At 44.6% G+C, this 26,535-nt stretch overlaps 3 protein-coding genes across 4 annotated transcripts; 2 read left to right on the forward strand and 1 right to left on the reverse strand.

Annotated features, from left to right (window-relative positions):
• Positions 1 to 51: 51 nt before the first annotated feature.
• Positions 52 to 5,947, forward strand: LOC6506150 (F-box only protein 39). Its single transcript, XM_001958420.4, has 5 exons — positions 52 to 292; positions 1,051 to 1,206; positions 1,262 to 1,366; positions 1,420 to 2,242; positions 2,303 to 5,947. Exons 1-5 carry the CDS (start codon positions 150 to 152, stop codon positions 2,432 to 2,434), a joined length of 1,359 nt encoding a protein of 452 aa, XP_001958456.1. The 5' UTR covers positions 52 to 149; the 3' UTR covers positions 2,435 to 5,947.
• Positions 5,948 to 6,817: 870 nt separating this feature from the next.
• On the forward strand, positions 6,818 to 24,111 carry LOC6506151 (arginine kinase). Of its 2 annotated transcripts, XM_001958419.4 has the most exons (4): positions 6,818 to 7,095; positions 7,901 to 7,954; positions 10,476 to 11,054; positions 22,525 to 24,111. In XM_001958419.4, exons 2-4 carry the CDS (start codon positions 7,911 to 7,913, stop codon positions 23,606 to 23,608), a joined length of 1,707 nt encoding a protein of 568 aa, XP_001958455.1. In that variant the 5' UTR covers positions 6,818 to 7,095; positions 7,901 to 7,910; the 3' UTR covers positions 23,609 to 24,111. The 2 variants fall into 2 exon arrangements, with proteins under 2 accessions (XP_001958455.1, XP_014764639.1); XM_014909153.3 differs by lacking the exons at positions 6,818 to 7,095; positions 7,901 to 7,954; positions 10,476 to 11,054 and adding exons at positions 18,591 to 18,685; positions 20,905 to 21,244.
• LOC6493797 (arginine kinase) lies at positions 23,647 to 26,451 on the reverse strand. Its single transcript, XM_001958418.4, has one exon. The coding sequence runs from the start codon at positions 26,324 to 26,326 to the stop codon at positions 25,160 to 25,162; it is 1,167 nt and encodes a 388-aa protein (XP_001958454.1). The 5' UTR covers positions 26,327 to 26,451; the 3' UTR covers positions 23,647 to 25,159.
• Between the last annotated feature and the right edge of the window lie 84 nt (positions 26,452 to 26,535).

Genomic DNA, 26,535 nt, shown 5'->3' on the forward strand with positions numbered 1-26,535 from the left:
TCTTCTGATTCTATGCAACACTACCAATAGAAATACACGATATCTTCTGATTCTTTGCAACACTACCAAAAGAAATAAATATTTTCGACATCCCTAGCCACACTGCACTTGCACCTTTCGATTGAAACGCAATAAATATTTAAAAAGTAATGAATTTTAGCCAACGCCAACCAGAATGGCACAGAATTCCAGCAGTGGCTCTAAATCAAATATTCGACTATCTCTCGCCCGAAGATCGTCGGTCGGCCGCGAGTGTTTGCTATTCCTGGAGACTTGTCTTTTTTCAGAAACGGTAAGTTGGAGCGCCCTTGCGTGAGTGTGAGTCTGTGTGTGTGTGTGTGTGTGTGTGTGTGAGGACTGAAAAAGTTTAATTTTTGCTTATTGGGCGTTTTCGTATATGTTTAAATCTCTTTGTACTGGCCCCCGTTTACCACCACGACAATGGGTTGATAAACACAGCGAGACGCCTCTGGCCGCGACGTCGCATTTGGCAACGTAACATGTTTGTGTTGGTGGGGGAGCCCGAGATAGGGGGAATTCCCCGAGCCAGCGACAATTGGTTAGTAAATGGATTTGGCTCGTGCCCTGACGAGTTACACTTGTTTTCAGAGGCTCCTTGCCAAGTTATTGTAGTATTTCGTGAAATTTAGGTAGCTGACGTCGCAGTTAAGGTCAAGAATAATGAAAGCTAATTGCTGGCACGTAATTAGCAATTTTGCAATCCTATTCCTATTATTCAAGTAAACAAAAATTACGTTTAAAGACATAGATATGAATTTTAAGTACTAATTCAATGTTTCCAGTATAAAGAAAACAGCAAGAGGTCTGTAGAATATATATTTTCTTTGTTTATTTTTTTTTTGTCTTTATTTTTGATATTTTGAATATTTATTTTTTCGTTGCAAGAATTTGCGTTTTGGCTGAACGAAAATTAATGATCCTTAAAAACATTGGTATTTTTAAATGTGCCAATTCAAGTGCAGTGACTTTTCCTTAAAAACCTATAATTTTGGAAAGAATATTTACTTATTTCGTATTTCCATATTTCAGATATTTTAGGAACTTTCGCTTTGAGCTAGACTTGGCCCTTGATGATCAGTTGGCATTTTTCCATCGCTGCTTGGCCAACCTGGCCAGGGAATTGATCGTGGTATTTGACTTTCAAAATGCATTTCACATCCAGAAGATGCGACGGCTCCTATACAAGTGAGTTCAAAGAACCTTCCAAATTGCCAAATAAATAAACAATTCTATGTCGCAGAGTGGCACGCTGTGATAACATTCAGGGGTTGCGCTTCCAAACACACAATGTGGGCCTAGTTGGAGTGGGAAACATGCACACCGAGCATCTGGTGGCCATTGAGCAGTGAGTAGTTAAATTTGTAATTATTGTTTTTCCTAATTGAAGCCATTTTTAAGGTGCTTCGTGGAGCCGCTCAAGCTCTTTCTCAACCGCAAGCGTCACCCTTGCCAGCTTCTGGACCTTGGAGCCATCGAAGCCCTCACCTACTACGGCTATGACTTGCTGAAGGCGATGGGGAAACCGCAGGAGCTCTTGCAGCTGACACTGGCCAGCATTAAATACGACCCTAGTCACTACCCAATCCTCACCCTAGACACAACGTTCTTGCAAAAGTGCGCTGCCCTGCAGGTGCTATCCCTGGACTACGATACCCTCTCGGACGAGTTGCTCCACACGATTCAGGTGCTGCCGCTGAGTAAGTTACTTATTGCGGTGCACGGACTGGACACTGAGGAGGAGCAACATCCCGGTGTATCGGAATCGGCCTGGGCCAACTTCGCCGCTCACTTCTCGAGCATAAAGCTAGTGTTGACACTTGTCTACGCCTACGAGGCGATTGAAATGCTACAGCACCGCGTCCTCCGCCGGAACATGCCGGTTACCCACGTGCGACTGCTCTTCTGTGAACTAATGAACGCCGAAGCCCTCGACTGGATGTCAGTGCATAATCGCGAGACGCTCCGCAGCATCCATTACGTGGATTCGTCGTACAAGCATTCCAGTCACGTGAACTACGCCCGCCACGGCTTCCTGCGCCAGGACCCATTCGTAATGATGGCCTGGCGCTGTAAGCAGCTGGAGGAGATCGTGGTGCACGGCTACTTGATGGATCCGCATAACTTGGTGGGCATCGCCCGTCTAAGGGGTCGTCAGCTGAAACGGCTGGAGGTGTCCTTGATCGACTGGTCTAGCCCGGCTTCGCTGAACGCCTTCAATGAGGTGAGCGATGGTTTAGCTTAAATGCCACCTTGCTTTAATGTTTTGTTATGCTGTTTTCAGGAAATCAGCACCTTGTTGGGACAGGAGTGGTCACACATTAGCCCCGACAAGCTGCCCCCATCGCTGGCTTTCGACTACGAAGTGCGCGACCAGTTCGTGTACGAAATGCTGCGCCATGATCTCAGCCAGTAAGTGAAAGTCGAATTAGGAACTAACTCAAAAATAACCAAAAAGTGAAGAAAGTCAAGTCATCGGTGAAGAGGCATGGTATAAGTGCAAACATGACACGTGATCGACTCGAGCGCATGCGACTAATTTAAAAAAAAATTGAATATTTTAATTCTACGTAGCTAAAAACAAGATCCCATAAGAGAAATGTAACCAAAAAGAAAATTCAGCCGTTATACTAAGTTATCAAAATTTATGTAAAGCAAACACTCATTGGCAAGCGTTTCATAGAAGCTACATTTCCTAATTTTTTAATCTTTGTAATCAAAATCATATTAATCTTTGTTTGTTTGGCCAAGCGAGCAAACGGCAAAAAGAATGTTTAGGAGCAAAGCAAAAGACTTGAGCACTTCACAAATTTATGTAATTATGTGTAAATGGGGGCGAAATGAGTTTGTTGAAACCTGCTAGACAAAAACATCATTTTAAGAGAGCAACAACAACTGTGATTCAAAAGAAATGCGAATGTGAGCCAGTGGGAGACAGTGGGCGACAACCAACTCTCATTAAAAACATAGAAAAGAAAAACAAAAAACAAAACTAAAAACGACAACAAACAAAAAATTGTTAAGCGAATTGTCTAGTTAGCTAAGTTAAAAAATTATCAATCAATACGAAACAAAAGCGTTGAAAAATGTTTGTAAAACCAAAAGTACGACCAATGTCAAATTGTTTGCTCAAAACTCAATTGGCACAAATTGTTAACCATTGTAGTAGTGTGAATAAGTACGGAACCGGAACCGGAAATACGGGATACGGCAATCGGCGCTCAAATGTGATAAACGATAAAAAAACAACCACAAAAGCAAATGTACCAACAACGAGAGCTCGATCCTCGTTCGCTAAGCGCCGCATTTGTGTAGTTTAAAGTGATATTAAGAACAGCATCAGCAAAGCAAATTGTAAACAAATACAACACCCACAATGAATTAGCCAAACTCAATGTAAGACTAAAAGGGGATACATCGATACTCCTTGCCTTGAAATCGTGAAAAAAGCCATAGCACCCAAGAGCTGCAGCATGTTTTTGTACATTTTATTAAATTTAAATTTAATTTTTAAATCAAAAGTCTAGGCGAATTACGCTGTGACGCTGTATTCACGATTTCAAAGCAGCAGTCGCGTGGGCTGTACATGCGTTGGCCAGAAAACCAGAAAAAGATAGCTTCCGGAAGCCGGGCGAAATGCAAACCCCAAGAAACTACCAACCAACTTTTAAGTATTTTATAGCACAGGCATTAATTTATACAACTATGTACTATATTTAACCTATGTTTGCACAAACAGCAGCGTGTTGTCCACGAGTGCTGCTCATCCTCCAGAGTTGCTTACCAAACAACAAGTACAACCAAATCGATAAAAACCACAACAACAATGGTACCTGAAGATCATGCTGAGCATTTAGAGAACAACAGCAACGCAACCACAAAGTACTTGCTCAATTGTAACAATCTAAAGCAAAACAAGCAAAACAAAATCTATTGAAACAGAAGACTGACTGAGAGTGCTGGCTATGTTGTCAGAGCAGCTGGAGGAGTTGGAGCTGGAGCACTGGGTTCTGGGTTCTATGTTCTGGGTTAAAAGATCTCAAAGACAACTCCTACCACTATCCAATCGACCATCTATATTTGTATGTATGTATATGTAACCGATGCATGTAATAATTTTTGTTATGAACTGCAATAGCGAATATTAATTTAAAAATCGACTGCGAATCATGTAAAAAGCGAAGCAATCGAAGAATGTCAAGCAGCAAACCGCAACTGTAACGCGGCCACGAAAAAGGGAAATACTGTGTCGTCGGGGGATCACCCTTCAGATATTCAATATCCTTGTATTAGGACACACATTTTCCCGTGGCCGTGAACCTAATTTAAGTCTAGTACGTACCATCAAGCAACACCAACAAAAATGTGATAAAAGTGTCATGCCGCTTCCAAGATCAAGATCGAGTGCGCATTCTATCCAAAGCAGCACTCTGTTGAAGCAAAGAGAACGGTAGTAAGCATTGGAGAAACAGGGCCTAAAAAATTAGGGAAATGGGAAAATAGCCAAGGGCTTTATTTCGCAGATATAGGCTACCATTAAAATTGTCCCGACAAAAAATCAAAAACTTGAATAAAATTATTTAACTTTAAGATTGGAAACTAGAAATTTTGAAGAGCGTCACAGGAAGTATCTTCTTTTTAAACCTGTATCCTATAACTACGAAATAGAGCACTTGGAAATCAGATCCAATCAGACGTCCCAATGTCCAGCCTTCATCAGTCTGAGGAGGGCCGTCCGTAATCAATGGATTCATTCAATTACAATCAATATAAATGAGAAAGTATTAATTTTTCTGTTACACTAGAGTCACTTCCAACGCTGCTGTATAGCTGTATATGAGTAACGTTCTATTTGTAAACTTACTACAAAAAGTATATATATTTTATATGCCATTTATTGTATTTAAATTCGAAGAGACAGAAAACAGTTTTGTAAACCATTCCACACATGCTAACGTATGTACTGAACCAGAAAACCGCCAGCACTACGGAGATTGTGACACCAACCGAGTTTAAGATAAGTAATGAGCGCAAAAAAACACCATCGGAGGCAGGCGCGATTTTTGAATGAAGGCCCAGCTCGATGTCAAAATGTAAAACAATATATTATTTATATAATTCGGAAGGGATTGTGGAAAAACACGAGAGAGAGAAGGGGGAAGGCTATGGGGGTAGGCGACAAGATACAGCCGTGCATTAACAACAATGTTTATATATGTATATGCAAGTTATGCTTAAAAGTTATAAGAGCAAAAGTGAAGAAAGCTGTGATACAACAAAATCCAACAAAAGGCAAACAACAACACACTAAGATAACACCAACACACTGACAACAACAACAACAACAACAAGAAAATAAGAACAACAAGTGTAACTGACAAGCCAATTCGAAACATGTGCGACCAACAAAAGAACGTTAACAACTTTTCCAAAGCAACAAAAATATTAAACAAAGGACGAGAAACGGCCTTGGGGAGGAGTGGGCCATGGGCCATGGGCCAGTGAAGAAATGAGATCGATGGAGATCCAGGAGTAGTTAGCTAAGCAGGGTTAGAGAACCAAAGTTTCGGAGGCGAAGTGTTTGAGTGAAACAAGAGCACGCGGGATATTTGCACCTTCCGATCGAGAATTAAAATCAAATGTTAACTTATATCGATATGTAGTAGAGAGCATGAAACAAGTGCACATTAGCAAGCTAAAAAATGAAAGCAAATATTTTATTTCCACTCGTTTTGCCATGTTTATGATTTGTGCGAGGTTTTAAAGCTTATTATTCAATTATATAACAATGAAAAAATCAAGCCAACTGCAGTTTGTGTGGCATATGCAATATCATTACCATTTAAGACAACAAAGAATTGTAAACCAATTAAAAGTAGCACACAGAATGCATTCAATTGAGAAACCAATAAAAGCGTTTGAACTTTAAGGCCCTGCCCAGTCCTGCTGCTGGGTGTTTTGACTTTTTCGTAGCATACTTCGTGGGTGGTGTTATGCAATCGCTCCCAAGGGAGCCGATTAAAAGTACATCATTTAAAATAATAACAACAACGCAAGCCCTGTGTCGTCAACAAAAACAAAGCGGGCCAGACGAAGGAAGGAAGGACCTGCCCTGAGCAACGCAAGCGCTCCAGGATGTTGGGAGCTTTTCTCAGTCCTTGAACTTTTGACCTTGTTTCTGCCCGACTACAGCGGTTATGTAACCAGCTGCACGTTATGCAACCCAACCAAGGATGCTGGACTCGTATCTATGCATTTTTCCCACCGCTCCAGTAGCTCTCAAACTGGGATAGTATGTGATAAGTTGATATCGCCGAGAGACCAATTAAGTTGGCTTTGCGGAACAGATAGCACTGTTGAATGAATGACTGGACGCTTATCTGGACATGTTTGTCTTTGGCAGACGAAAGGCGTAAGCGGACCTTTTTCCGAGAAATGAGATAGTTTATAAGGTACACCATAAACCGCCCAGAAGAGCTAGTAAGTATTAAGTTATTTAATTATATTATATCGATTAGACGAGCCGTTCTGGCCATTTTTAGCTCGATTATCGACACATTGCTACCGTATAGCGTAAGCGAGTGAGTAACAAACCGAAAAGCAACCTTCCAATCGCAAATAAATAAATATCCAAAGTTAGGTTGTGCCCAGCCGGGGGCGAGGAGGCTATCCGGGGGACACCCATCTCGTGAGAAAAGCTTCGCAAGTGCAGCTAGGAAACATTGGCGTCGGCGCTCTCCGGCGCTCTCGGGTCTGCTTTTTCCGTAGAGGCGACGCTTTTGCCCGCCAGTTGAGCAGTCGATTTTCGCACGGAGCACGGCAGTCGAAAAAATTTGAAAGAAGCATTCAACAGCAGCGGCCCGCCGACTGAGACAAAATTAATATTTTTACTTGACCAATCCAAATAAAAAATAGTTTAATTTGTAAACTGGCGAACTGAGATATTTAGCTAGCTGTGAAGACGTCTTTTGACACGAAACCCAAAACCTAAAAACGAAAATCATACGAAAGAGAACCCCACGAAACCACTCAGAACTTGTCACCCTTTCTAGGCCATTTTATAATCCAATACTAAAGGTGAGTGCACGCCGAAGAGGTTGTTTATGGTGAGGGGCATGCATATGAGAACTTTCTCATTCCCATCCGTTCCCATACCACCAAACACACACCCACCCACCCACTCATCCCAACCGTGTGACGTAACTTTGTGTGTGTGTTCGCAGATTGCTCATACGCCGCGTGTGCAAAAAGAAAACAAATCAAGAAGTAACCGCAAATCCGAGGGATAAACAAAGCTCCAAAGCGGAGGGTTTTTGTGAGCATTGACAAAAAAAAACCCCATAATTGATCGATGGCGATTGTAATGGTCTATATTTAGAGCCCTTTCCTTGCGTCCACTGGGCGCCATCCGGTGCAGAGTCCCCCATTTCGGCTTTCACCCAGTAGGACTGATGGCTGGCCGATTGCCCAAAAGTCGCGACGTTCACGTGCACTCTTTTTGCATTTCGCAGCGCTGGCTCTTGAGCTCCTCTCCGCCGCGTTGTTTATAAATAAACCTTGAATAATGCCGGCACTGCTGACTTTCTGCTGACTCCTCTCGAACTTAAATCTTATTTCAATATGTTCTTTCCCGGCTTCAATTGAGCTACTGAGACTCTCGTGGATGTGACTTCACTCGATCGAATCCGGAGACCAGATACGTCATTTGTTGCGCTTTTCGAGGCCAGTGACTCAGTCAGCCAGTGTCAGTCCAACAAGTGCATGTGCATGGAGGTGCGGAGTGTGCGTGTGTGTGTGCGAATTGCCATTTAGATACATTAGCGAACAATTCCTCAACTTACATATTCATTAAACGATTATTTCGATGTTCTCCTACTTTCAGCTAAAACAAAATGTTCGCACTGTGGTATTTAACATTCGCTGTCGACGAAATACGGTAAGTGCAAGGGAGAAGGGAATAAAAAGTCAAATTTACTATTAAACTATTAGCTTTTAATAAAACAATTCAAGAAACAGAACTTAAAAATATTGTACCGTTCTCGAGTTATAAATTTTTGCCACAAAAATCAATTTTCTGAGCCATAGTACGCGGGGTGGTCGATTTTGTAGCCTACTTTCAGGCTCGGCCATGGTTGCCTATGTAAAATTAATGTAGATAATGGTGTAGTGGGCGCTTCAGGACCTTCTGAAATGAGTCCATACTCGAGTCCATAACTCGATTTATTAGGGATATTCACAAATTTAAATAAGTGGGTTAATTATTTTGGTTGGGCCGAGTTTTCTTTTAAGTAAGGGCCTTTTGTAGCAAAATAATTTCTTATTCCGACCAAATTTATAGTGGCTTAACACTAGAAGAAGGCGAAATTGGCGATATTGGTTTTATGTTTAAGATGGTTAAGAAATTTCTCAAAAAACTGTAGTGTCTGCCAATAAATAACAAATATAAGTAAATAATCTACTTTCTAACAGTTCAGGCACATACTGTTATGGGTATTTAAGGTTTATACATGTTGGTTATTCAAGTTTCATTTAACCTTGTTTTTTTTAAGATATGCCTTCAAGTCTAGCCTCCTCAATGCATTTTATAAATCACCGTGATAGTATTTGCCGCAATATCTATCAGTGCAAAAACCACAAAGTTTATAATCTAATCGGTATCACTTGATGTATTAGCCCAATCTCGCTTTCCTGCCCCAGCTGTCGGCCAATCGATCGTTATGGCTCGTTCCCTGGTGCTAAATATTGCTTATTCAATATCCGTGCATTTGGCAACTAAGTTACTTCCCAAGCACACTGTCACATGACGAGAGCACTCCCCGCTCCCACCAGCAAACCGGCCAACAACTGGCTTTCGTGGCTCTAACTCTCATTCGTGATAAGTGCAATCAGCGCCCTACCTGCCCACACTCATAGCCACCAACAGAATTCGCAAATTTGCCAAAAAGAAAGAAAACAGAGACCATTGAGCGCCCAGCTGCTATCTGCCGGCAATTAGCGTAATAATGAAAGTGATAATTGAACCCTGTTGGTGTATTAGTTCGTTTTTTCCGTTCTCAGCCACAGCCGGCGTTTCGGCCGGTTTTTGGTGGTGTTTGTTCGGAGCGGAGCTCGTTTATTTGCTTATCTATTTGCCGCACGAGTCTTTCGCCGGCTGGGCATTGCTCATTTGCGATTTGGCCTACGTGACAGCAGAGAAATTCTACCGCCACTGCCTCCTCGGGAGCTGGGGGAGTGGAGAAAGCAATTTCGTAACTCGAGTGGAAAATGGGCGAGTTGTGATCTGAATAGGGTCCTGCTGGCGAACCCGCCCACTATTACATGGCCATCCCATTGCCACGCCTTCTCATCGGGAGGTATAACATCTATTTTATGGGGCAATAAATAGCTCTGCTTATACTTGTTTAACTTGTAGAGTTCAGATTTTCAAACCTCATTTTACAGAACTGCAGATTTAAGATGACTGGAAGCTTTTTTCAGGTTTACTTTCCTAATGAGCTCCTAATTTAATGGTTAAAGTCTATAAGAAATCAGTTAAATAATAAGATTATTGTTGAAATATGAAATACAAATTAGTAATTATTTTATTTAAATCTATGTATTTATTGGACTGACTTATATTATAGTATTACGTTTTAGGCGGTAGATGAATATTTGGTTAATTGTAATAGAAAATGTCATGGACGAGTCTGAACAACTTTTAGAGTCATAACCCGAAGCTGGATCATCTTAAATGCATGACTCAAAACATTATCGTTAGACATTTAATTTTTCCAAGCAACGCTAGGGGAGATTGGGCTATATTTCCAAGTAAATCATATTACGAAATCAGAGGCAAAAACTCAAAAGAAGGATAAAGGAAGCTAACTTACTAAGTAAAATGCAATTTACTTATAAAAGTGAATAAAAAAAGGATAAGGGAAGCTAACTTACTGAATAAAATGCAATTCACTTATGAGTATTTAAATTTAAATTAAAAATCAGTGTTGCATAATCAGTCAGTTAGTCCCTTCGGGCAGTATGACCAGCCCCCCCAACCATTAGGGCCATCACTGCTGTCAGTTGCATAGTTCCTTTTACTTTTGTCATCCGCCGCAATAGGACGCCGAAAACGCAGAAATCGCCAAAGAGCATTTGATTTGCAAATTTATCCCTTGACTTGCCGGAAAGTAGCTTGATTTTGATTGCTTTTAAACGTGGGCGGTGCCTAGAGTTAAAGGTGGGTTCTACTCTGAAATGCAATTCCCATGCGGACACGCTCGAGTGACTTCCGATTGGAAGCTTCTGGAATTTTCATTCAGAAAAGCCATGTGGAAGTCGCAATTAAGCAATACCTTTCATTATTTTACTGTTTACTTAATTTATATTGCTTTTAAGTTTATGCTTTTTTAAGAGCTTTTAAGTTTTTAATTTTGTTTTTATTTATTTTTTTTTTTATAATTTTTTTATTTTTTCTGTAGCAAACGATTAGCTTGGTTGTTTAGTTCCAACAAGCCAGCAGCTCCAGCTTTAGACAACAAGCCAGCGGATCCTGCTCCTGCAAAGGTTCCCACTCCGGCCCCAGCTCCTCCCAAGGAATCTCCACCTGCGAAGGAACCTGCTCCTGCGGCGAAACCTGCACCAAAGCCAGAGCCATCCAAGCCAGCACCAGTTGTTGCGAAGCCCAGTTCCCCGCCTACTCCTCCAAAGGAAGAAGCCCCAGCTCCCAAGCCCGCACCCCAACCCACTCCTGCTCCGGTAGTTGCACCACCGAAACCAGCTACTCCCCCGAAACCAGCTTCTCCGGCGAAAGCAACCGACAAGATGCCAATCCCACTACCGAAATCCCTGACTGAGGCCAATACCAATGGCGAGAATGGAGCTCCCACCAACGGAAGCGCTGCCAATGGCAGTGGCGGCAATGTGGATGAGAGGCTGCTGGCCGGCCACCAGCCAAACAAGCCGTTGGCCCAGGTCAAGGATGCCACCCAGGACTTCATCAAGGGCGAGACCAATGCCTTCATCCAGTCGATCAAGGAGGCCCAGCTGCTGGGAGAGCTGTAAGTTGCACCCCGTTGAATTAGTTGTATTATTTCTGTACATTTTTGAGTTTTTAAATTTGATATTTCTGTTCACCGGTTCCGCATCGGGCGCAGCGTGTGGCAGTGGCGGGTTCAACAACCTTGGGTGACTTCTCTCTTCGGGCTAAAAAAAACAGAGAATAGTTGCCATGGGGTAGTGTTCGCTTGGCGACAGTGGCAATGCAGCATCAGCGAATTCGTTGGATCCCCATGACTGGGATGACGGGGCAGGGTCCACAATTTGCTGTTATTTTTGTCTCATGTTCTGTGCTCGGGCGGACAGCCCGACAGCTCCACTCCATGCCACACAGGCCGGAGCACAGAGCTCTGCTGTATGTGCAGTTTACGGTTTATTTATGAGACCATGTGGCCGGTCTCCACTTCCTCGAATTGCCGCAATAGATTTTCCATTAATATTAATCGAGCTCCTGGTTGCACGCAAGCCTTGTCCTTGCCCAGGTGTTCAAGGATATGGCCTAACCCGCCCTACCCTGCCCTGCCCTGGCTTCACCTGGCTGCCTGGCTCCTAGTATTTGGCTGGCTGCCCATTCGCTGAAAACACAAATGAAATGGAAATCGAAATGATGCAAAGCGTTTGGACGGGCCATTATGAGACCTGTCGCCCGCGGAGCTCTGACGAATCTCTGGCCTGGTCTGGCGCGGTCACATGATCTCCCCCCATGCAAAGTTTATTTATATTTGGAAACGCAGTCGGTGGCGCAACAGTTTACATGTTTGTTTCATTGTTCCGCGCCCCTAAATTAGCTTCTTCGGATGCAATTGCATCTCCTGCTGCGGAGGGATCCTATTTTGGCAGAGCGTCATGCCTCATATCTGGTCTGGTCTGGTCTGGCCGCTTCCTGATGGACAGAGCTCTTCATTCTAGGTGTCTCTTGTTTGATGTGTCCCCCAGGCACAGCTACATAGATGAAGGTATATACCCAGTATAATGTTGTACATACGGACGGATGTGTATTTTGGGCACTTGGCTCGCGTCTGAGCAAAAAATTGTTTTTGGCAAGCGTCGCTTTTGATGTTCTGCCAAAATATTGTTTGGCAAACAAAGGCAGAGCTGACAGAGCTCTCTGCGGGTTGGACATTCTCAAATCTATACGTTAATAATTATAACTAACTCCCCTCCAGTAATTTCACAGCCAAGTGCTCGGATAGCGAGCTGACTCGTGCTTGGCTGGCCGCAAATTGATCTAATTAGTAGCACATATTTCAAATGGCTTGCTCATTGCTCTGCGTCAGCTTCTGGCGCTCACATTAACGCCCAGATCTCCACCACTGTGGTCAGACCACTAAGCACTTTGTAAACATAAGTGGATACATATGTATCCACATTCGGGAATGTGTTATGCAAGCCCCAGCACGTAGTCCGATTACTCAGATCATGGGAAGCTCCGAATAAGCCGAGGCTCAGCCCGTGTAGGCTTGTCATATGCATCTCCCTGGGAAGCGATATGTACATTCCATATACTCGTACCTTTCTCAAGTGTGTGTCAACAGAGTGGCGATGTATGGCAGTCACTGTATCGCTATTGTATCTACGTATCCGTGCGCTTGTTTCGCAAGCTTTTCAAGGTCAGCCCGCTGCGAGCTCTAGTATATGCCGATTCGCTTTTCCCCCACTTGTTAGTTTCTAGCTGGGGGCTTAGTGCCATTGTTCTACTCGAAATCCATCCTATCCGGCACCAGCCCCCCAAAAGTTTGCCGGCTGGTTAGGACTCTCGCTGGGATGCCAGAAGCTGCTGGGCTGGGCTGGTCTGGGCGCATTTACGTAATCTCAGCGCCACTCGACGCCAGCAATTGAAAATGAAAACGAAAACGAAACGTTTCGTTGACAGCCACCGAAGATTGAAGAAATTGAAAATGCGAAAGCGCCTCACTTCTGCTTCTGCCTCTGGGTTATATAAGCGTCTTTGTCGCCTGGCAGCCATTAAATATGTATCAGAAATTAATCTGAATCTATATATCTACGAGTTTACCTATACATCTCTAATGACCGCCCGTGGAAAATTCGTGCGCCGATGAAAAGCAAAAGTCGTGTGTTTTTCAAAAACAACACGTCGATGGCTGGGTTTTAGGTATAAAGATGAGGTTCCTATATGTGCTTCGACGTTGCATAAATGTCTTTGGCAACTGTTCAAATATTTTCCCTCAGTTTTCGTTCAGTAACAAATGAATATGTTCCTCCTCCGACGACCCAACATATGTCTTATGCTGCTGCTGTGTGGGTCGCCCAAAAGCCTTAGATGTTCGACATTTCAATATCAAGTTCAAGACTTTTGTCGGGGATCGTATGTTTATTTGTTGAAAAATAATAAAAGGGGGGCCGCCAGAAAGGTGTACTAGTACTAGTTCGTTCTACGAACATGTGTAATAGATTTTAGTTGGCACCCATCTCTATTGTGTATAGCATCTCCCCCAATTTTGTCTATATCTTTTACATTTTATCACAACATTTTTCAGTCTATATGGCGGTATTAGTGCCAAAATTTATGGCTGCGACGTTTGTTTGCTTTCTATTTGGCCAAAAACAACAGATTTCTCGAATATGAGGTGTTTTATATAGTATAGTTATAGAATATCTATATTTAATAAAGTTGATCCTCCTTGACTCGGAATATCTGGCTATGCTTGGCAGCCTAAACTTTCCATAAAGTAGCTCTACCAATTGTAATAAAAATTCCAGTAATATTCCCCTAAAATATGGAATTTTTGTAAGAAAGCTGGGAATATAACTGGGAATATTTATTATCTAAAATATTATACAAGTTTTAGGTCTCTAAAAGCTATAAAAAGTTTTGATTTCGCTTTTGGGCAATGGAGTGTGTCATCGGAGATAGTATATTCTTTTTCAGTTTCTTTTTAGATTCTAAACTATATTTAAGCTTCGTAACTCTGAGCGGGATCTGCGAAACCGAATCTAAATATTTGCACTTCCCCACGGCCGTAACTGGTAACTGGTGTAGCTGCACCACTTGCCTTGATTACTTTCGTCGCACACCGGGCCGTTCCCGGCCCGCGATTGCTAGTCATAATTAAGCAATGAAGGCCCGTCCCAGTATGGGTGCCGGGCGGGCGGGCGGTATCTGTATCTGGATCCCACACCCGCCGCACGGATTCGCTGCAGAGGAGCCTCCTGTGCGCACCAAGACATCATTTGCGACTGCAAGAAGTGGCTTTCCTCTCGCTCCCACACTCGCACCGGGCCATGGAGGAGCTGAGCTACACATGCACTTTTCTAGCCGTTTGCGGGCGGCCGAACGGAACACTTTCCTTTTCGCCGCGGCCATCTGCCCTGGTGTGGGTGCAGTGCGTCGGTGTGGGGAAGCTTTCGCAGTGCCAGCGGGCGCGAGCTTTACTTTTCTGCCGTTTGGCCAAACGTCACGTCCTACGTCAATCGTCGCCGCGCACCCATACACAGGCGCGTTCGTAGGCACGGCAGATGCCACAGCAGGAGGCACACACACAGATACTCACGCACACCGCGGCAGGCCCGATGTGCGGCAGCTTTCGGCTCTCTGTCGCTCTGCCGGCTGCCAGTATCCGTATCCGTATCTGTGTCGGTGTGGGTTGTGGGTCTGTGTTCGGGTAGTTTGAAAGTGAAAGAAGGAAGGGTGTCCGCTCTGCCACTGGCTCTGCCGGCGTCGGCTATAGCCTATAGCCCAGCCCCGACTGCAGTCTGTTGGGCCAAAGAACAGAATATTCCGATCATTGTATCGTTGGACGTTGAATTCTACGGTTGCAAAGGTGAGCCGTTCTCCAAAGCCAAAAACTGCAGAGCAAGTGAACATTTTGCTGAACAGTAGCTGTATCTCACAGATACAGATACTAGTGTATCGCTAAGATTTTATATTTAAATTAAATAAGTTTTGTGGCATCTAAAGTTAGTTTCTGATATTCCTAAAGTATTTGGTGACTCGAATTTCGATTTAAATTAAATTCAATTAATTGTGAATTCTTTTCCCTTGAATAGTTTTAATTTTTGGTGAAAAAATTAAGTTTAAATTTTAATTAGTAATGTGAACTAATTTAATTACTGCAATGTGTATGCAAAAGTATTTCAAATTTATGGTTTTATGGCAACTGAAGGTTCCTATCTCGCAATTCCATTTAAAATGGTAAAGATACTTTAGAACCCTCACTCTTTTTTACTTTTTTGTTGCCATGTGCTACCTAGTGATGTTAATTGTTAATTATTAATTATTTAAATCTATAAAAGTTAAATCTTTAAAATGTATCTCGTGATGAAGCAGTGCCTTCGTGCTTCCAGCTTTTGTGCAATTTTCACATCCCCAGTTGAGTCACCGATGCATTTTTGCAATTCAAAACCGGTTACCGGCAAATAAGAAATTTATACGGGCGGCTCTTAGAGCTTCAAGCTTATAGTTATGCAGTTTTTTTTTTGCATTTATTGGCCAGCCAGCAGAAACTTGTTTGGCCACGGTCTGGCAAACTGTCCGACAGTCTTGCGATTTTGCGGCCAAATGCCAATGAACGCAGAACTGTACCGCCTGCCAAGTGCAACGGGAGGGTGGTGCAGCGGTTAAGGTCGGGCGTTCGTTGGCTCTTGGATGGAAGGTGGCGGTAGCTAGTGGTTTCTGTATCGATTCCGATAAGATATTGGCCCGTGTTAGAGCCCTGTTAGCGACTGCCAGATAAGAGGCGACAGTTTGCACATTGTTTGGCTTCCTTTGCTTTCGGCTCCCCCGTCAGCAGCTGCCCTGAACTTGAACCCTCCCACCCACCACACATCGAATGAGAAAGGCAACAAAACACTCATTTTCGTGGTCAATGCCAGGCGATTGCATAACTCGAGGAAGAAATTTCATTTTATGCTGGGCGGGCAGAATGGCAATTATATAAGCCGCCAGTGGCGGTTGGCGAGGAAGGGAAGGTCCGATCGAATGGCCGATGCCCGGCCAAATTTAGTTCGGGTTGATTTAATGCCGGCTGCTAAAAATACCAAATGCCACAAACACAACCCGCCACAGCAAAAAGGCAAAACAAAAGCACCACCACAGATACACTCGATTGTAGATACTCGCCTACCTGGGGGGAGGTAGGGTATCTGGTAGGATGGCCATGCCCCTTAGATTCCAAAGGCTCATAGGTGGAGGAACAGCCAACAGCTGACAAGTTTACGAGGGAATTTGCTTATGAATTTGGCTTCTTTTTGTAAACATATACATATCATAGATAGTGTATAGTGCCAGCTAGCAAACAAATCGCGAAAATTTGTTGTGCAAACTGAGTGCCTCTGGCACGTTGCTGTTAATTATTCAATTGAGATCCATTAAAGCGCTCGAATGAATAAAGCGGAAAAGGCAGAGTCGGGAAAACAGAGGCAGGCCTCCTCCGCTCCGCTCGCCGAGGAACTGGCATGCCGATTAACTTGTCACAATGATAGGAAAATCCATTTTCCCCCAGAGCTGGATAGTTAGCAAGGTAACGCTTCTATTTTCCCAGGCCAAACAAAAAGTTTAATGTTCGTTCTCTCCAGTTGCATAATCGGAGCTGGGCTGGGTTATTTGGCTAGACAGGAAATGAAATCGCATTCGGGAGAAAGGGTGTAGGTGTGGGTGTGCCAGCCAATCAATTTCAAATAATAGAAGTCTGCGCGATTGGACTCACAATTCATTTAGCGAGTAAATAAACAAATATTTGGACTATCTGTAATTTCAGAACGCAAAAAAACGTAAACAAATCGAATTGCTGAAAAATGATTTCAGCGAAAAGTGTCTGGCGGGTCCAATATTTCTGACGCTACTGTTTGTATGAATGAAAGGGGAGCTTTCTAAAAGGGAGAAAGCTTTTTATTTCGTCGCTTAACTTTTCAAGGACGTTTCAAAAGAAATTTCTTACTGAAAGCTTTTTGGGAAATATTTCAATCGATTTTCTCTTTTTTTACATCCAATGGGTTAACTTTGTGTAGAAAGCCATGTAAAGATACTTACGCTTGTAAAACACGTCCACCAGGTGGCGCCAAGGTGCCCATGTAGAAATATGTAAAATAATTCAAAAGATAAAAAAAGCCTTTCCAACAGGAATTTAAATTAAAGGAGACTACATTGTGACAGTTTTAATTATAATAAAAATTATATAAATATTTCTGGCACAGTATCAACTCTTTTTTTTTTACCACAGAATTCCGAACATCCTACTTATAAACCCTTTGCTGCCTCTATGGCTTAATGAAGCATCGTCTGATTTTCGCTGATTGTCTTCCCAGACAGCGAAAATTTAAATCAACGACATCCGGGTAGTGCCTGCGGCAGATATATGTATTTGCCACTTGCTGGGCACTATTTTTCATCCTCATATTTGGTCTGCACAGACCCACACTCTTGCAGTTCGTATATATAGTTTCATTTCTTCAGATTCCGCCTAATTGAGTGTGAGTCTCTTTGACGTTCTGCCAAAAGAATTTTAATTAAATTAGGAACCTCTTCCGAGGAAAAATATTAACAAGTAGGGAGATCTGAGGACTGAATGCGGGTGACCAGCAGACCCGACCCAGTGCTTCCTAGCCCAACTCACCCCTTGACCCAAAACTCACCCTCACCCCTATAATGCCAGATATTAATAAGAGCTTTATGTCGAATTCATGTCACAGCCAGAATATTATTGGCAGAATGCTGCCGCCTGCTGGCTGCTGGAATGGGTGTCGGGGGATAGGGGATGACCATGTCCATGTCGGGCAATCCCAGATTCAATTAATGTCGATCCAACAATCCAACGGCTGTAATGAGTGTGTGACCGAATGTGTGCTGGGCTTACTCATTTCGGTTATCTATCAATTATGATTTTGGCTAGGCCTAAAGTTTCCACTCCCCTTATCGAACCTGGCCAACAGTTTGGAGTGCCCGGCCGGCCACTGACCAGGCCAGGCCTGGCCAATTTCCCGTTGCAGTCACTCACGTATGCGTTGTCCAATTTCCCGAAATTCGGAATTGTTTTCAAACACTTGCCAATTTCTTTGTGCAATAGAGTGGCCAAAATCGCCGGGCGATGCAATTAAAGAAGGAAACTATTGCAGCGATTTCTCGGGTGAACGGCCAGACGACCAGCGGATGGACTGACGGACTGACGGCCTGTCGACCATAAACTTGCCCATTGCACTGGCACTGGCACTGGGGCTTGCCAAATTCCAGCGATTCAATGCGATTTTCTATTTGAATTCTTTTACTGTCACTTTTACGGCCTGATAGCTCTGCCAAACAACCACTTGTAGATTTGGAGAAGTGTTTGCACTCATCTCCGCCCAATCTTATCAACTTGGCTCCTTTCGGTGGTTTACAATTGAAACTTTAAAGCTTATCAGCCTTCTGCTTATCTGGCCAAAATCAGTCTATTTCTACTTTTACTACTGCTCCCAGCTCTCATCTACTCTCTTGCTTCGGCTCCAGCCAGCTCCAGCTCCAGCTCCAGCTACGGCTCTCCGGTAATGGCAGGTGTTTTGGCTTTCGCTGGTTTTCAACGCCAGCCATTCGCGAATTGTTGCCAAGCCTTGACGGTTGCAAAAAATCAGCGTTCAGTGCGTGATATCGTTATAAAGCCAGGGCTCTAATTGGCCGAATTAAGCCGACTTGGTGACGCGTGTGCGTTTGCTTTGTATTCTTGAGCTGCTTGGCTGCTCGGCTGCCTGACCTGGCCCTGATCCTGGCGATAGTAGCAAGGGTTGTACTGCCTTCTGTTCGCTGGCCCTTTCCTGCCACCTCATCCGATTGCCGCTCATCAAGGGTTACATAATGAAATCAGTTTTTTCAATGGTGCGCCGGCTTAATTCGATTTGCTTGGCTTTTAAGTGCCTGCAGGAGAACATCCTTGCCTGATTCACTTTCCCCTAATGGGGTTTTCCTCCATCTTTTCATCTGCCCCCGCGGGCACTGTGTACTCGCTCCAGTTTCCCTATCTGGGGCTGAGCACTTGAGTTAATTGATTAGTTCCAACGTCAGCTAGGCAGGCCAATAAGTCATTACCATTATCTTGCGAGATTCCGTGCCACTTAGGACTGGAGACTTTACCAGTCACGGGTCGGGTGGTGGTTTGGGTACATTATTGCAGTTTGCAAAAGCCCACTATCTTAACGAGCCCCAGATTACTCATAGTGGAGTGGCAATCGAATCGGGCCTGGAGACCGACCAGTCATAACTCCAGAGCGGTGCCGTAGAAATTTCCACAATCAATAAACACTTGCCAAGGCTGCGGCTCAGATGGCGAATAGTTTGCAATATGTATTTATATATTTATGGAGTGAAAAACGAAAAATAAAGCTACGAGCTGAGGCTGGCAAGCCAAGTGGAAGTGGAAGTGGATGAGGAAAAGTGATCGGATGCGATTACTCAGCCAGCTCAGACTCAGGCCCGACTACCCCTTGTGTTTTCGTTTTGTTTCCACTTTTTCTACTGACTGAGTAATTGAAGCTGCAAATGAAATTAGCTTAAACAAAACAAAGGCTAAAAGTAAGGAGGGGATGAGGTGGATGTGGTGGGTGGCTATCCGTCAGGGCCTAATGTGTGCGAGGCATGCAATGATGAGCTTGGAACTAGTTGAGCTCACTAGTTCCCCCGCCGACTTTAAGAGTTTCCAGTGCCTCAAGTCTCAAGTGCTCGCGTCCTTGTCCTGGGAACCCGGCAAGCTGGCTTTGATTTTGATTTGCCGAGTAATTGATTTTTTACACACTCGAGGAGCTCTTGAAGGGGGAGGAGTGAGTCGAGTCCTCCTCACCCCTGCGACGGGTTGAGGCACCACCGATTCCTGTCATTGCCAGGGCACATTTCACACTTGAAGTTGACTTGACCGACCGACTCAACAATTCCCAGCTGCCTGCCGCTGTCGCGTGCTATAAATTTTATTGATTCGGGCCAAGAGTTGGGTGGATGGATGGGTGGTTGGTTGGTGGAGGGTTTGCTCAGCTCGGCTCGGTTCAGTTCAGGTTCAGGTCCAGCGCATCGTGTAAATATATCCTTCCGCATTATGTTGCTGCTCATCCGGCAACAGTTTGGGCCGGCGCCTGCGGATAGGCAATGCTGCTAATGCTGCCGGTTGCTTCAACCCCTCAAAGGACACCCAACCGAACGAACTAAAACCGAACCCAACCGAACCGAACTCAACTGAACTGAACTGAACCCAACCACGCACCAAACCAAACCATCCACCGAAATTATAACGACTATTGAGAATTTTCGGCAAATATGTCGTAGTACTCCACGGTACTTGGATTCTGAGCCGGAGAGACAGCCGGAGCGTAGCACGGACTCTCCCCGCTGAGTGAGCGCTGAATGCCGCTTGCCGGTTGTAAACTCCGGGCCCTTGGGTGCGACCGCTCTCCGGGCGCCCAGTTTGCAGTTCCCGGTACCCGGTTCCCAGTTCCTTTCAATTTGCCGATTGAGCCTGTTCGTCCTTGTTCGCGCGCGCTTAAATATTTTGCAGAGCAGAGCCAGAGTAGAGCAGGATACAGAGCCAGAGTCAGAGCCAGAGCCAGTAGTCAGCCAGCCGAGCAGCAGTCAGCAAGTCCTTCGCTCCCCCAATAGCATTGTGTAGTGTTTGTTTAGTGTAGTATACATTTGGGCGCGGCAGCAGCGAAAAGCCAAGTCTTCGGAATCTGGAAAAGAGCGACCAACAAAATATTCTAAATATATTGCGTCCGTTATTTTCATACCAACGAAGCAGACCACCAATCATCCAAGAACCAAAAACCAAAAACCCAAATCTTAAAAACAAAAATCCCTAAAAATCTGAATCAAAAGCAATACATTTAAGCCAAGCGTGTCTGTGTGTCTTTGTGTGTGTGTGTTTGTGTGAGCGATCCTTTTAGAGCTAAAGCTGCATTGTGATTTCATTTTACCTGCAAAACTGCAAAAAAAAAAACACAAACATTCTGTTTTTCTATACAAAAAAAAGAATAAAATTATAATACCCTCTGCAAGGGTATAAAAAACAAAAAAGAAACAAACCACACGACTTTGTGACCAAGAAAACGCCAAATTTTTGAAAACGTTTTTGAAACTTTACAACCAACTCTACAAAACCAATCTTAAACTACCGAAAATGGGTCTCTGCGCCTCCAAGGACAAAAAGGAGAAGGTGATCGAGGGCGAGGTGGCCAATGGCGAGCCCAACGGCACCGCCACGGCTGCTGCCGCTGGAGAAGATGGGTGTGTATCCTGGGATCCGGCCTTATTTGGCCTAGGTCTCCTAGACAGCGGTTGTCTGTATCGGAAAAAGGGGAAATTGGAAGGGGGCTGACGTCATGTGTGTTTGTGTGTCTGTTTGGGTTGGTGGCTGGAGTGCGTGCTGAGCACTGTCTGACAAGCGCCCAAAAATAAAGTGCCATAAAAAAATTATTATTGCGCCCTGGTCGCTTGTCCAGGACTTCGGCCCTTCGCCGTCGCCATCGCCATTGCCGTGTTGGTAGTGCGCATGATCGGAGGCGAGAGCAGGGCGTGGGACGGAGGCAGGGACGGGCCACGGCCCACAAGCCACGGGCCGGCTACATACGCTACATATAGTGGGCCGTCGATTTGCGTATTCAGCGGCAACCGGCAAATTTTATAGTCGGATCCCAACCACCACCGAAAACAAGAGACACACAGAGCACATAGTATTTCCACCACCACTGAAAAATGGGTGGTGTACAGTGGGTTTGACATATTTAAATGAAAAGTTTTTAAATATCATAGTTTTTAAGAAGGTTTTTTATTTTTTATATTTATTTTATTAAGTGAAGAATCTGTACATCAAATAAGTACCTTAACATCACATGAAATGTATCTACAATGTAAGCCTAACCAAGGTTTTTTATGAAAAGTGGATATATAAATGGAATTTATTATATAAACTATTTATATAATAAATAAATATAAACTATTTATATAATAAATAGTTTATAATATTTTTGGAATGGAAAGATAAATCCATACATATACTCTTGTGGATAAATAAACTAACAATTAAACAACAGATAGTTAAGCTTTAATCTACATACCTTAAACTATCAAAAATATATATAATTAGTAATTATTAATAACTTTTTAGATTTGAATTTTTAAATTAAAATAGTATAAAATATAGAATTTTTGGGGTGTCCAAGTCTCTCCGCAAATTGTATGCGACCCACTGTTTCTGGAATGTTTAGGGGTGTGAGGAACGTTGGGTGTTATGGGCTTGGGTGGGCTAGGGGAATGGGGTATATCTGGCGGTCGCGTGCCACAAAAAAGTCGAGTTTCAGCACATGGCCATAACCCGAAACTAATTGCGGGGCAAACAGGCAGGAATTGAGGAAACCAGAAGCAAGAAAACATGTTGCCGACTTTTAGGCGCCACAAAACAAAGATAGCCTTAACTTAAAAAAAAAAGCAGAAAACAATAAAACTTGAATGTGCCACGCCCTTTTACTAATGGTCAACCCCTCACTCTTTTCTCCTCGCCTTTGCAGCAAACAAGACACCATGGTTGATGCCGCTGTTCTCGCTAAACTGGAGGAGGGTTATGCCAAGCTGGCTGCCTCCGACTCCAAGTCGCTGTTGAAGAAGTACCTGACCAAGGAGGTCTTCGACAACCTGAAGAACAAGGTGACCCCCACCTTCAAGTCGACCCTGCTGGATGTGATCCAGTCTGGCCTGGAGAACCACGATTCCGGTGTTGGCATCTACGCCCCCGATGCCGAGGCCTACACAGTGTTCGCCGACCTGTTCGACCCCATCATCGAGGACTACCATGGTGGCTTCAAGAAGACCGACAAGCACCCGGCCTCCAACTTCGGAGATGTTGCCACCTTCGGCAACGTTGATCCCACCAACGAGTACGTGATCTCCACTCGCGTCCGTTGCGGCCGCTCCATGCAGGGATACCCATTCAACCCCTGCTTGACCGAGGCCCAGTACAAGGAGATGGAGGGCAAGGTTAGCTCCACCCTCTCCGGACTCGAGGGCGAGCTTAAGGGCAAGTTCTACCCTCTGACCGGCATGGAGAAGGCCGTCCAGCAGCAGCTGATCGACGACCACTTCCTGTTCAAGGAGGGCGATCGCTTCCTGCAGACCGCCAACGCTTGCCGCTACTGGCCCAGCGGTCGTGGCATCTACCACAACGATGCCAAGACCTTCCTGGTCTGGTGCAACGAGGAGGATCACCTCCGCATCATCTCAATGCAGCAGGGCGGTGACTTGGGCCAGATCTACAAGCGTCTGGTGACTGCCGTCAACGAGATCGAGAAGCGTGTGCCCTTCAGCCACGACGACCGTCTCGGCTTCCTGACCTTCTGCCCCACCAACTTGGGCACCACCATCCGCGCCTCCGTGCACATCAAGGTCCCCAAGCTGGCCTCCAACAAGGCCAAGCTGGAGGAGGTCGCCGCCAAGTACAACCTGCAGGTGCGCGGCACCCGCGGCGAGCACACCGAGGCTGAGGGCGGTGTCTACGACATCTCCAACAAGCGTCGCATGGGTCTCACCGAATTCGATGCCGTCAAGGAGATGTACGATGGCATCACCGAGCTGATCAAGCTCGAGAAGAGCCTGTAAATTGTTTGCACACCGCCGAGCATCGTCCCCCCGGCGGCGCTGATCTTGCACCTGGAACCACCACCTCTCCAACAGTAGTCGGCAGCCGGGGAACACGCAACAATCAACAAAAAAATAAAACAAAACAGTAAGAACAACTACGATTAGCAGCAGCAGATCTTTGGCTCGAGCTTGCGGCGATGGTGCGGATGGGAAGCAACTGTCCCAGCCCGGCGACTTTCGGCATTTTCGTATACTTTGAGAGTTGCGGGAACAGGCAGTGGTCTCGTCCTGCCACCCATTGCACCCACCACCAAGCAGCAACAGCTATTCAATGGATAACTATTTGACAAAAAAAACATTTGCTTAATTACAACCAAACAACCAAACAATGTAAAACATTTTGACTTCTGTGTCAAGCAAAAACAAAAAAAGAACTTTAAATACTTTTATTTTAAGCCTTAAGTTTATAAAAGAATTAAAATTATTAAAAAATAAAAAAAAAAATCAAATAAAAAACCCAATTAAATGTGAGTTTTAATAGAAATGAGAACAGGGTATTTCATATTTATTCTAGAAAGGACGTGAGGCTAGGCTAAAGTGAGTTCCAGAGTCCTGGGCCTAAGTCATCAATGGTTTTAGGAGTCGCCTTAGGAGGCGAGCGGGAAGCAGTCTCCTTACAAGTGTGCTGAAGTGTCGGTGTATCCTATCACTATATCTGCTAGTGTGCTCCTCCCCAGTGTGTATATTGAGGTCTCTATAAAGTGTGAATCCGGGTGCATCCCAGGGAAATTGTGACCTGGAAACGTTGTCCTTGATTTGATTTGGCTGCGATCCCCCAAATTTAGATTCCCTGAAGCCATATTGGAGCAATACACAGTCCTTCTGCATCTTAACGGCATGGTGCTTCTTCTATTAATGAACCTCCGTATTCTGTGGCCACGCAGGCCGGTTATCCAGGTTGATGCCAAGATATATACATACTTTGCCTCTATTGGCTTCCCGCTAGTAACTCTTTAGAGTCGATTTGTGGGTTTATGCATAAGACAGTTGAGAGTGAATCAAAGATGGGTGGTTTTCCGAGGACTAATCTTTAAGTTCCATCTATTCTACCAGCTTACAAGACTATCTAGATATCTTCGTAGGCCATTAGCTGCTTCTGCGCGACATCTGGAATTATATAAAAGTGCAATCGCCTTCCGTGAGAGACTTAAAGTAAGCTTCGTGTATATTGCCTGATGGGACTGGGCATGTCGGCAGTTTAAAGTGTATGTGAGTAGTGGTCCAGGACACTTCCTTGGGGATATCCGGCTTCCATTAAGTATCTGGTAGAGTCTGCAAATCATATCTGGACCTTAAACAAATTATTAAATCTCAATGTATTGCAAACAGACTTTTCACTGGCATCCCTCGGATGTTTTCACGCCATGGAACGTATTTAATATACTTTATAATATTACTGAGTTGATTTTTAGAAAAATATACTTTAAATTAAGTCATGAAAAAATTTATGTTATCTACTAGAAATTTGAAGTGGCTTGGTCTTTCCGTCCGTGGGTCTCGAGGAGAAATCTAGGCATTGCACTCGGCTTCAATCAGGGCGTTAATTCCGTCATGCATCTCCTTGATCGCCTGGTACTCCGTGAGGCCCATGCGTCTCTTGTTGGAGATGTCGTGCACACCGCCCTTGGCCTCAGAATGCTCGCCACTGGTGCCGCGCACCTGCAGGTGGTACTCGTCCGCCAGCTGCTGCATCTTTTCCTTGTCGGCGTTGAGCTTGGGCAGTTTGATATGCACAGAGGCGCGAATGCTGGTTCCGAGATTCGTGGGGCAGAATGTGAGGAAGCCTAGCCGCTCGTCCCTGCTGAATTCAATTTTCTTGCCGAGCGCCTCCACGCCGCCAATCATGCGGTCGTAGACCTTGCCCAGATCCCCTCCCTTTTCCATTGAGATGATGCGGATGTGGTCCTCCTCGTTGACCCACACCAGGAAGTTCTTCTTTTTGTTGAAGAAGATGCCTCTGCCATTGGGCCAGAAGCGAGAGGCACCAGCCGTCTCCAGGAAACGATCGCCCTCCTTGAACAGGAAGTGGTCATCGATAAGCTTCTGCTGCGTCGATTTGTCCATTCCAGCCAGGGGCATGTAGGTACCAAAGTACTCGCCCTCGAGGGAGTGCAGTGCTGAGCAGAGCTTGTACTGAAGCTCCGCGTACTGCTGCTCGGTCAGGCACGGATTGAAGGGATAACACTGCACAGATCGACCACAACGCACACGGGTGGACACAATGAAGGCGTTGTCTGGGTCCAGGTTGGGAAAGTCCTTACCGCTGCCATAGCACGATTCCGGGTGCTTGTCCGTCTTCTTGAATCCTCGATGGTACTCCTCGATTATAGGATCAAAGATGGCGCCAAAAACTTTATAGGCCTCGGCATCCGGGGCGTAAATACCGACACCGGAGTCGGGATTGCACAAACCCGAATTGATGCAGTGCAACAAGGTGGAGTTGAACGAGGGCGTCGTCCTGGTCTTCAGCTTGTCAAAGATCTCCTGGGTGAGGTGTTTCTTCAACAGCGATTTGGAGTCAGTTTTGGCGAATATCTGGTATCGCTTTTCCATTTCCTTTAAGAGCTCCTTGTCTACTTCCTTGCCTTTCTTGCCGTAGTGGCGACAGTTGACACATTGAGTTTGGCGGAAGATGACTCCAAATCGGAGCCGGTTCCCACGGGAAAAGACCAGCATTTTGTCTAAAAGTTTTCAAAAAAAAAAATCCAAACTCAACTACATAGAACAACCGAAATACATTTATGTTAGGATAATAGAATGATATCTACGTAGAAAAACAAGGCTGTGTTACATTTTGTATGTCAGGAAAGTCAAAGGGTATTGAAGTGCATAGCCATGTTTCTTATCGCATAAACAATAAAAAGCGACGGGAAGTTTAAAAAATT

This window comes from Drosophila ananassae, chromosome 2R (genome assembly GCF_017639315.1).
Source record: "Drosophila ananassae strain 14024-0371.13 chromosome 2R, ASM1763931v2, whole genome shotgun sequence".
Classification (NCBI taxonomy): domain Eukaryota; kingdom Metazoa; phylum Arthropoda; class Insecta; order Diptera; family Drosophilidae; genus Drosophila; species Drosophila ananassae.

Bases quoted from the DNA above. Each gene is read 5' to 3' on its own strand.
- LOC6506151 (XM_001958419.4), top strand. From the start codon at position 7,911: ATGTTCGCACTGTGGTATTTAACATTCGCTGTCGACGAAATACG. The intron at 7,955-10,475 runs GTAAGTGCAAGG...TTTTTTCTGTAG, and splicing joins TTCGCTGTCGACGAAATACG to CAAACGATTAGCTTGGTTGT. The intron at 11,055-22,524 runs GTAAGTTGCACC...TCGCCTTTGCAG, and splicing joins GCCCAGCTGCTGGGAGAGCT to CAAACAAGACACCATGGTTG.
- LOC6493797 (XM_001958418.4), bottom strand. From the start codon at position 26,326: ATGCTGGTCTTTTCCCGTGGGAACCGGCTCCGATTTGGAGTCATCTTC.
- LOC6506150 (XM_001958420.4), top strand. From the start codon at position 150: ATGAATTTTAGCCAACGCCAACCAGAATGGCACAGAATTCCAGCAGTG. The intron at 1,367-1,419 runs GTGAGTAGTTAA...GCCATTTTTAAG, and splicing joins CATCTGGTGGCCATTGAGCA to GTGCTTCGTGGAGCCGCTCA. The intron at 2,243-2,302 runs GTGAGCGATGGT...TGCTGTTTTCAG, and splicing joins CGCTGAACGCCTTCAATGAG to GAAATCAGCACCTTGTTGGG.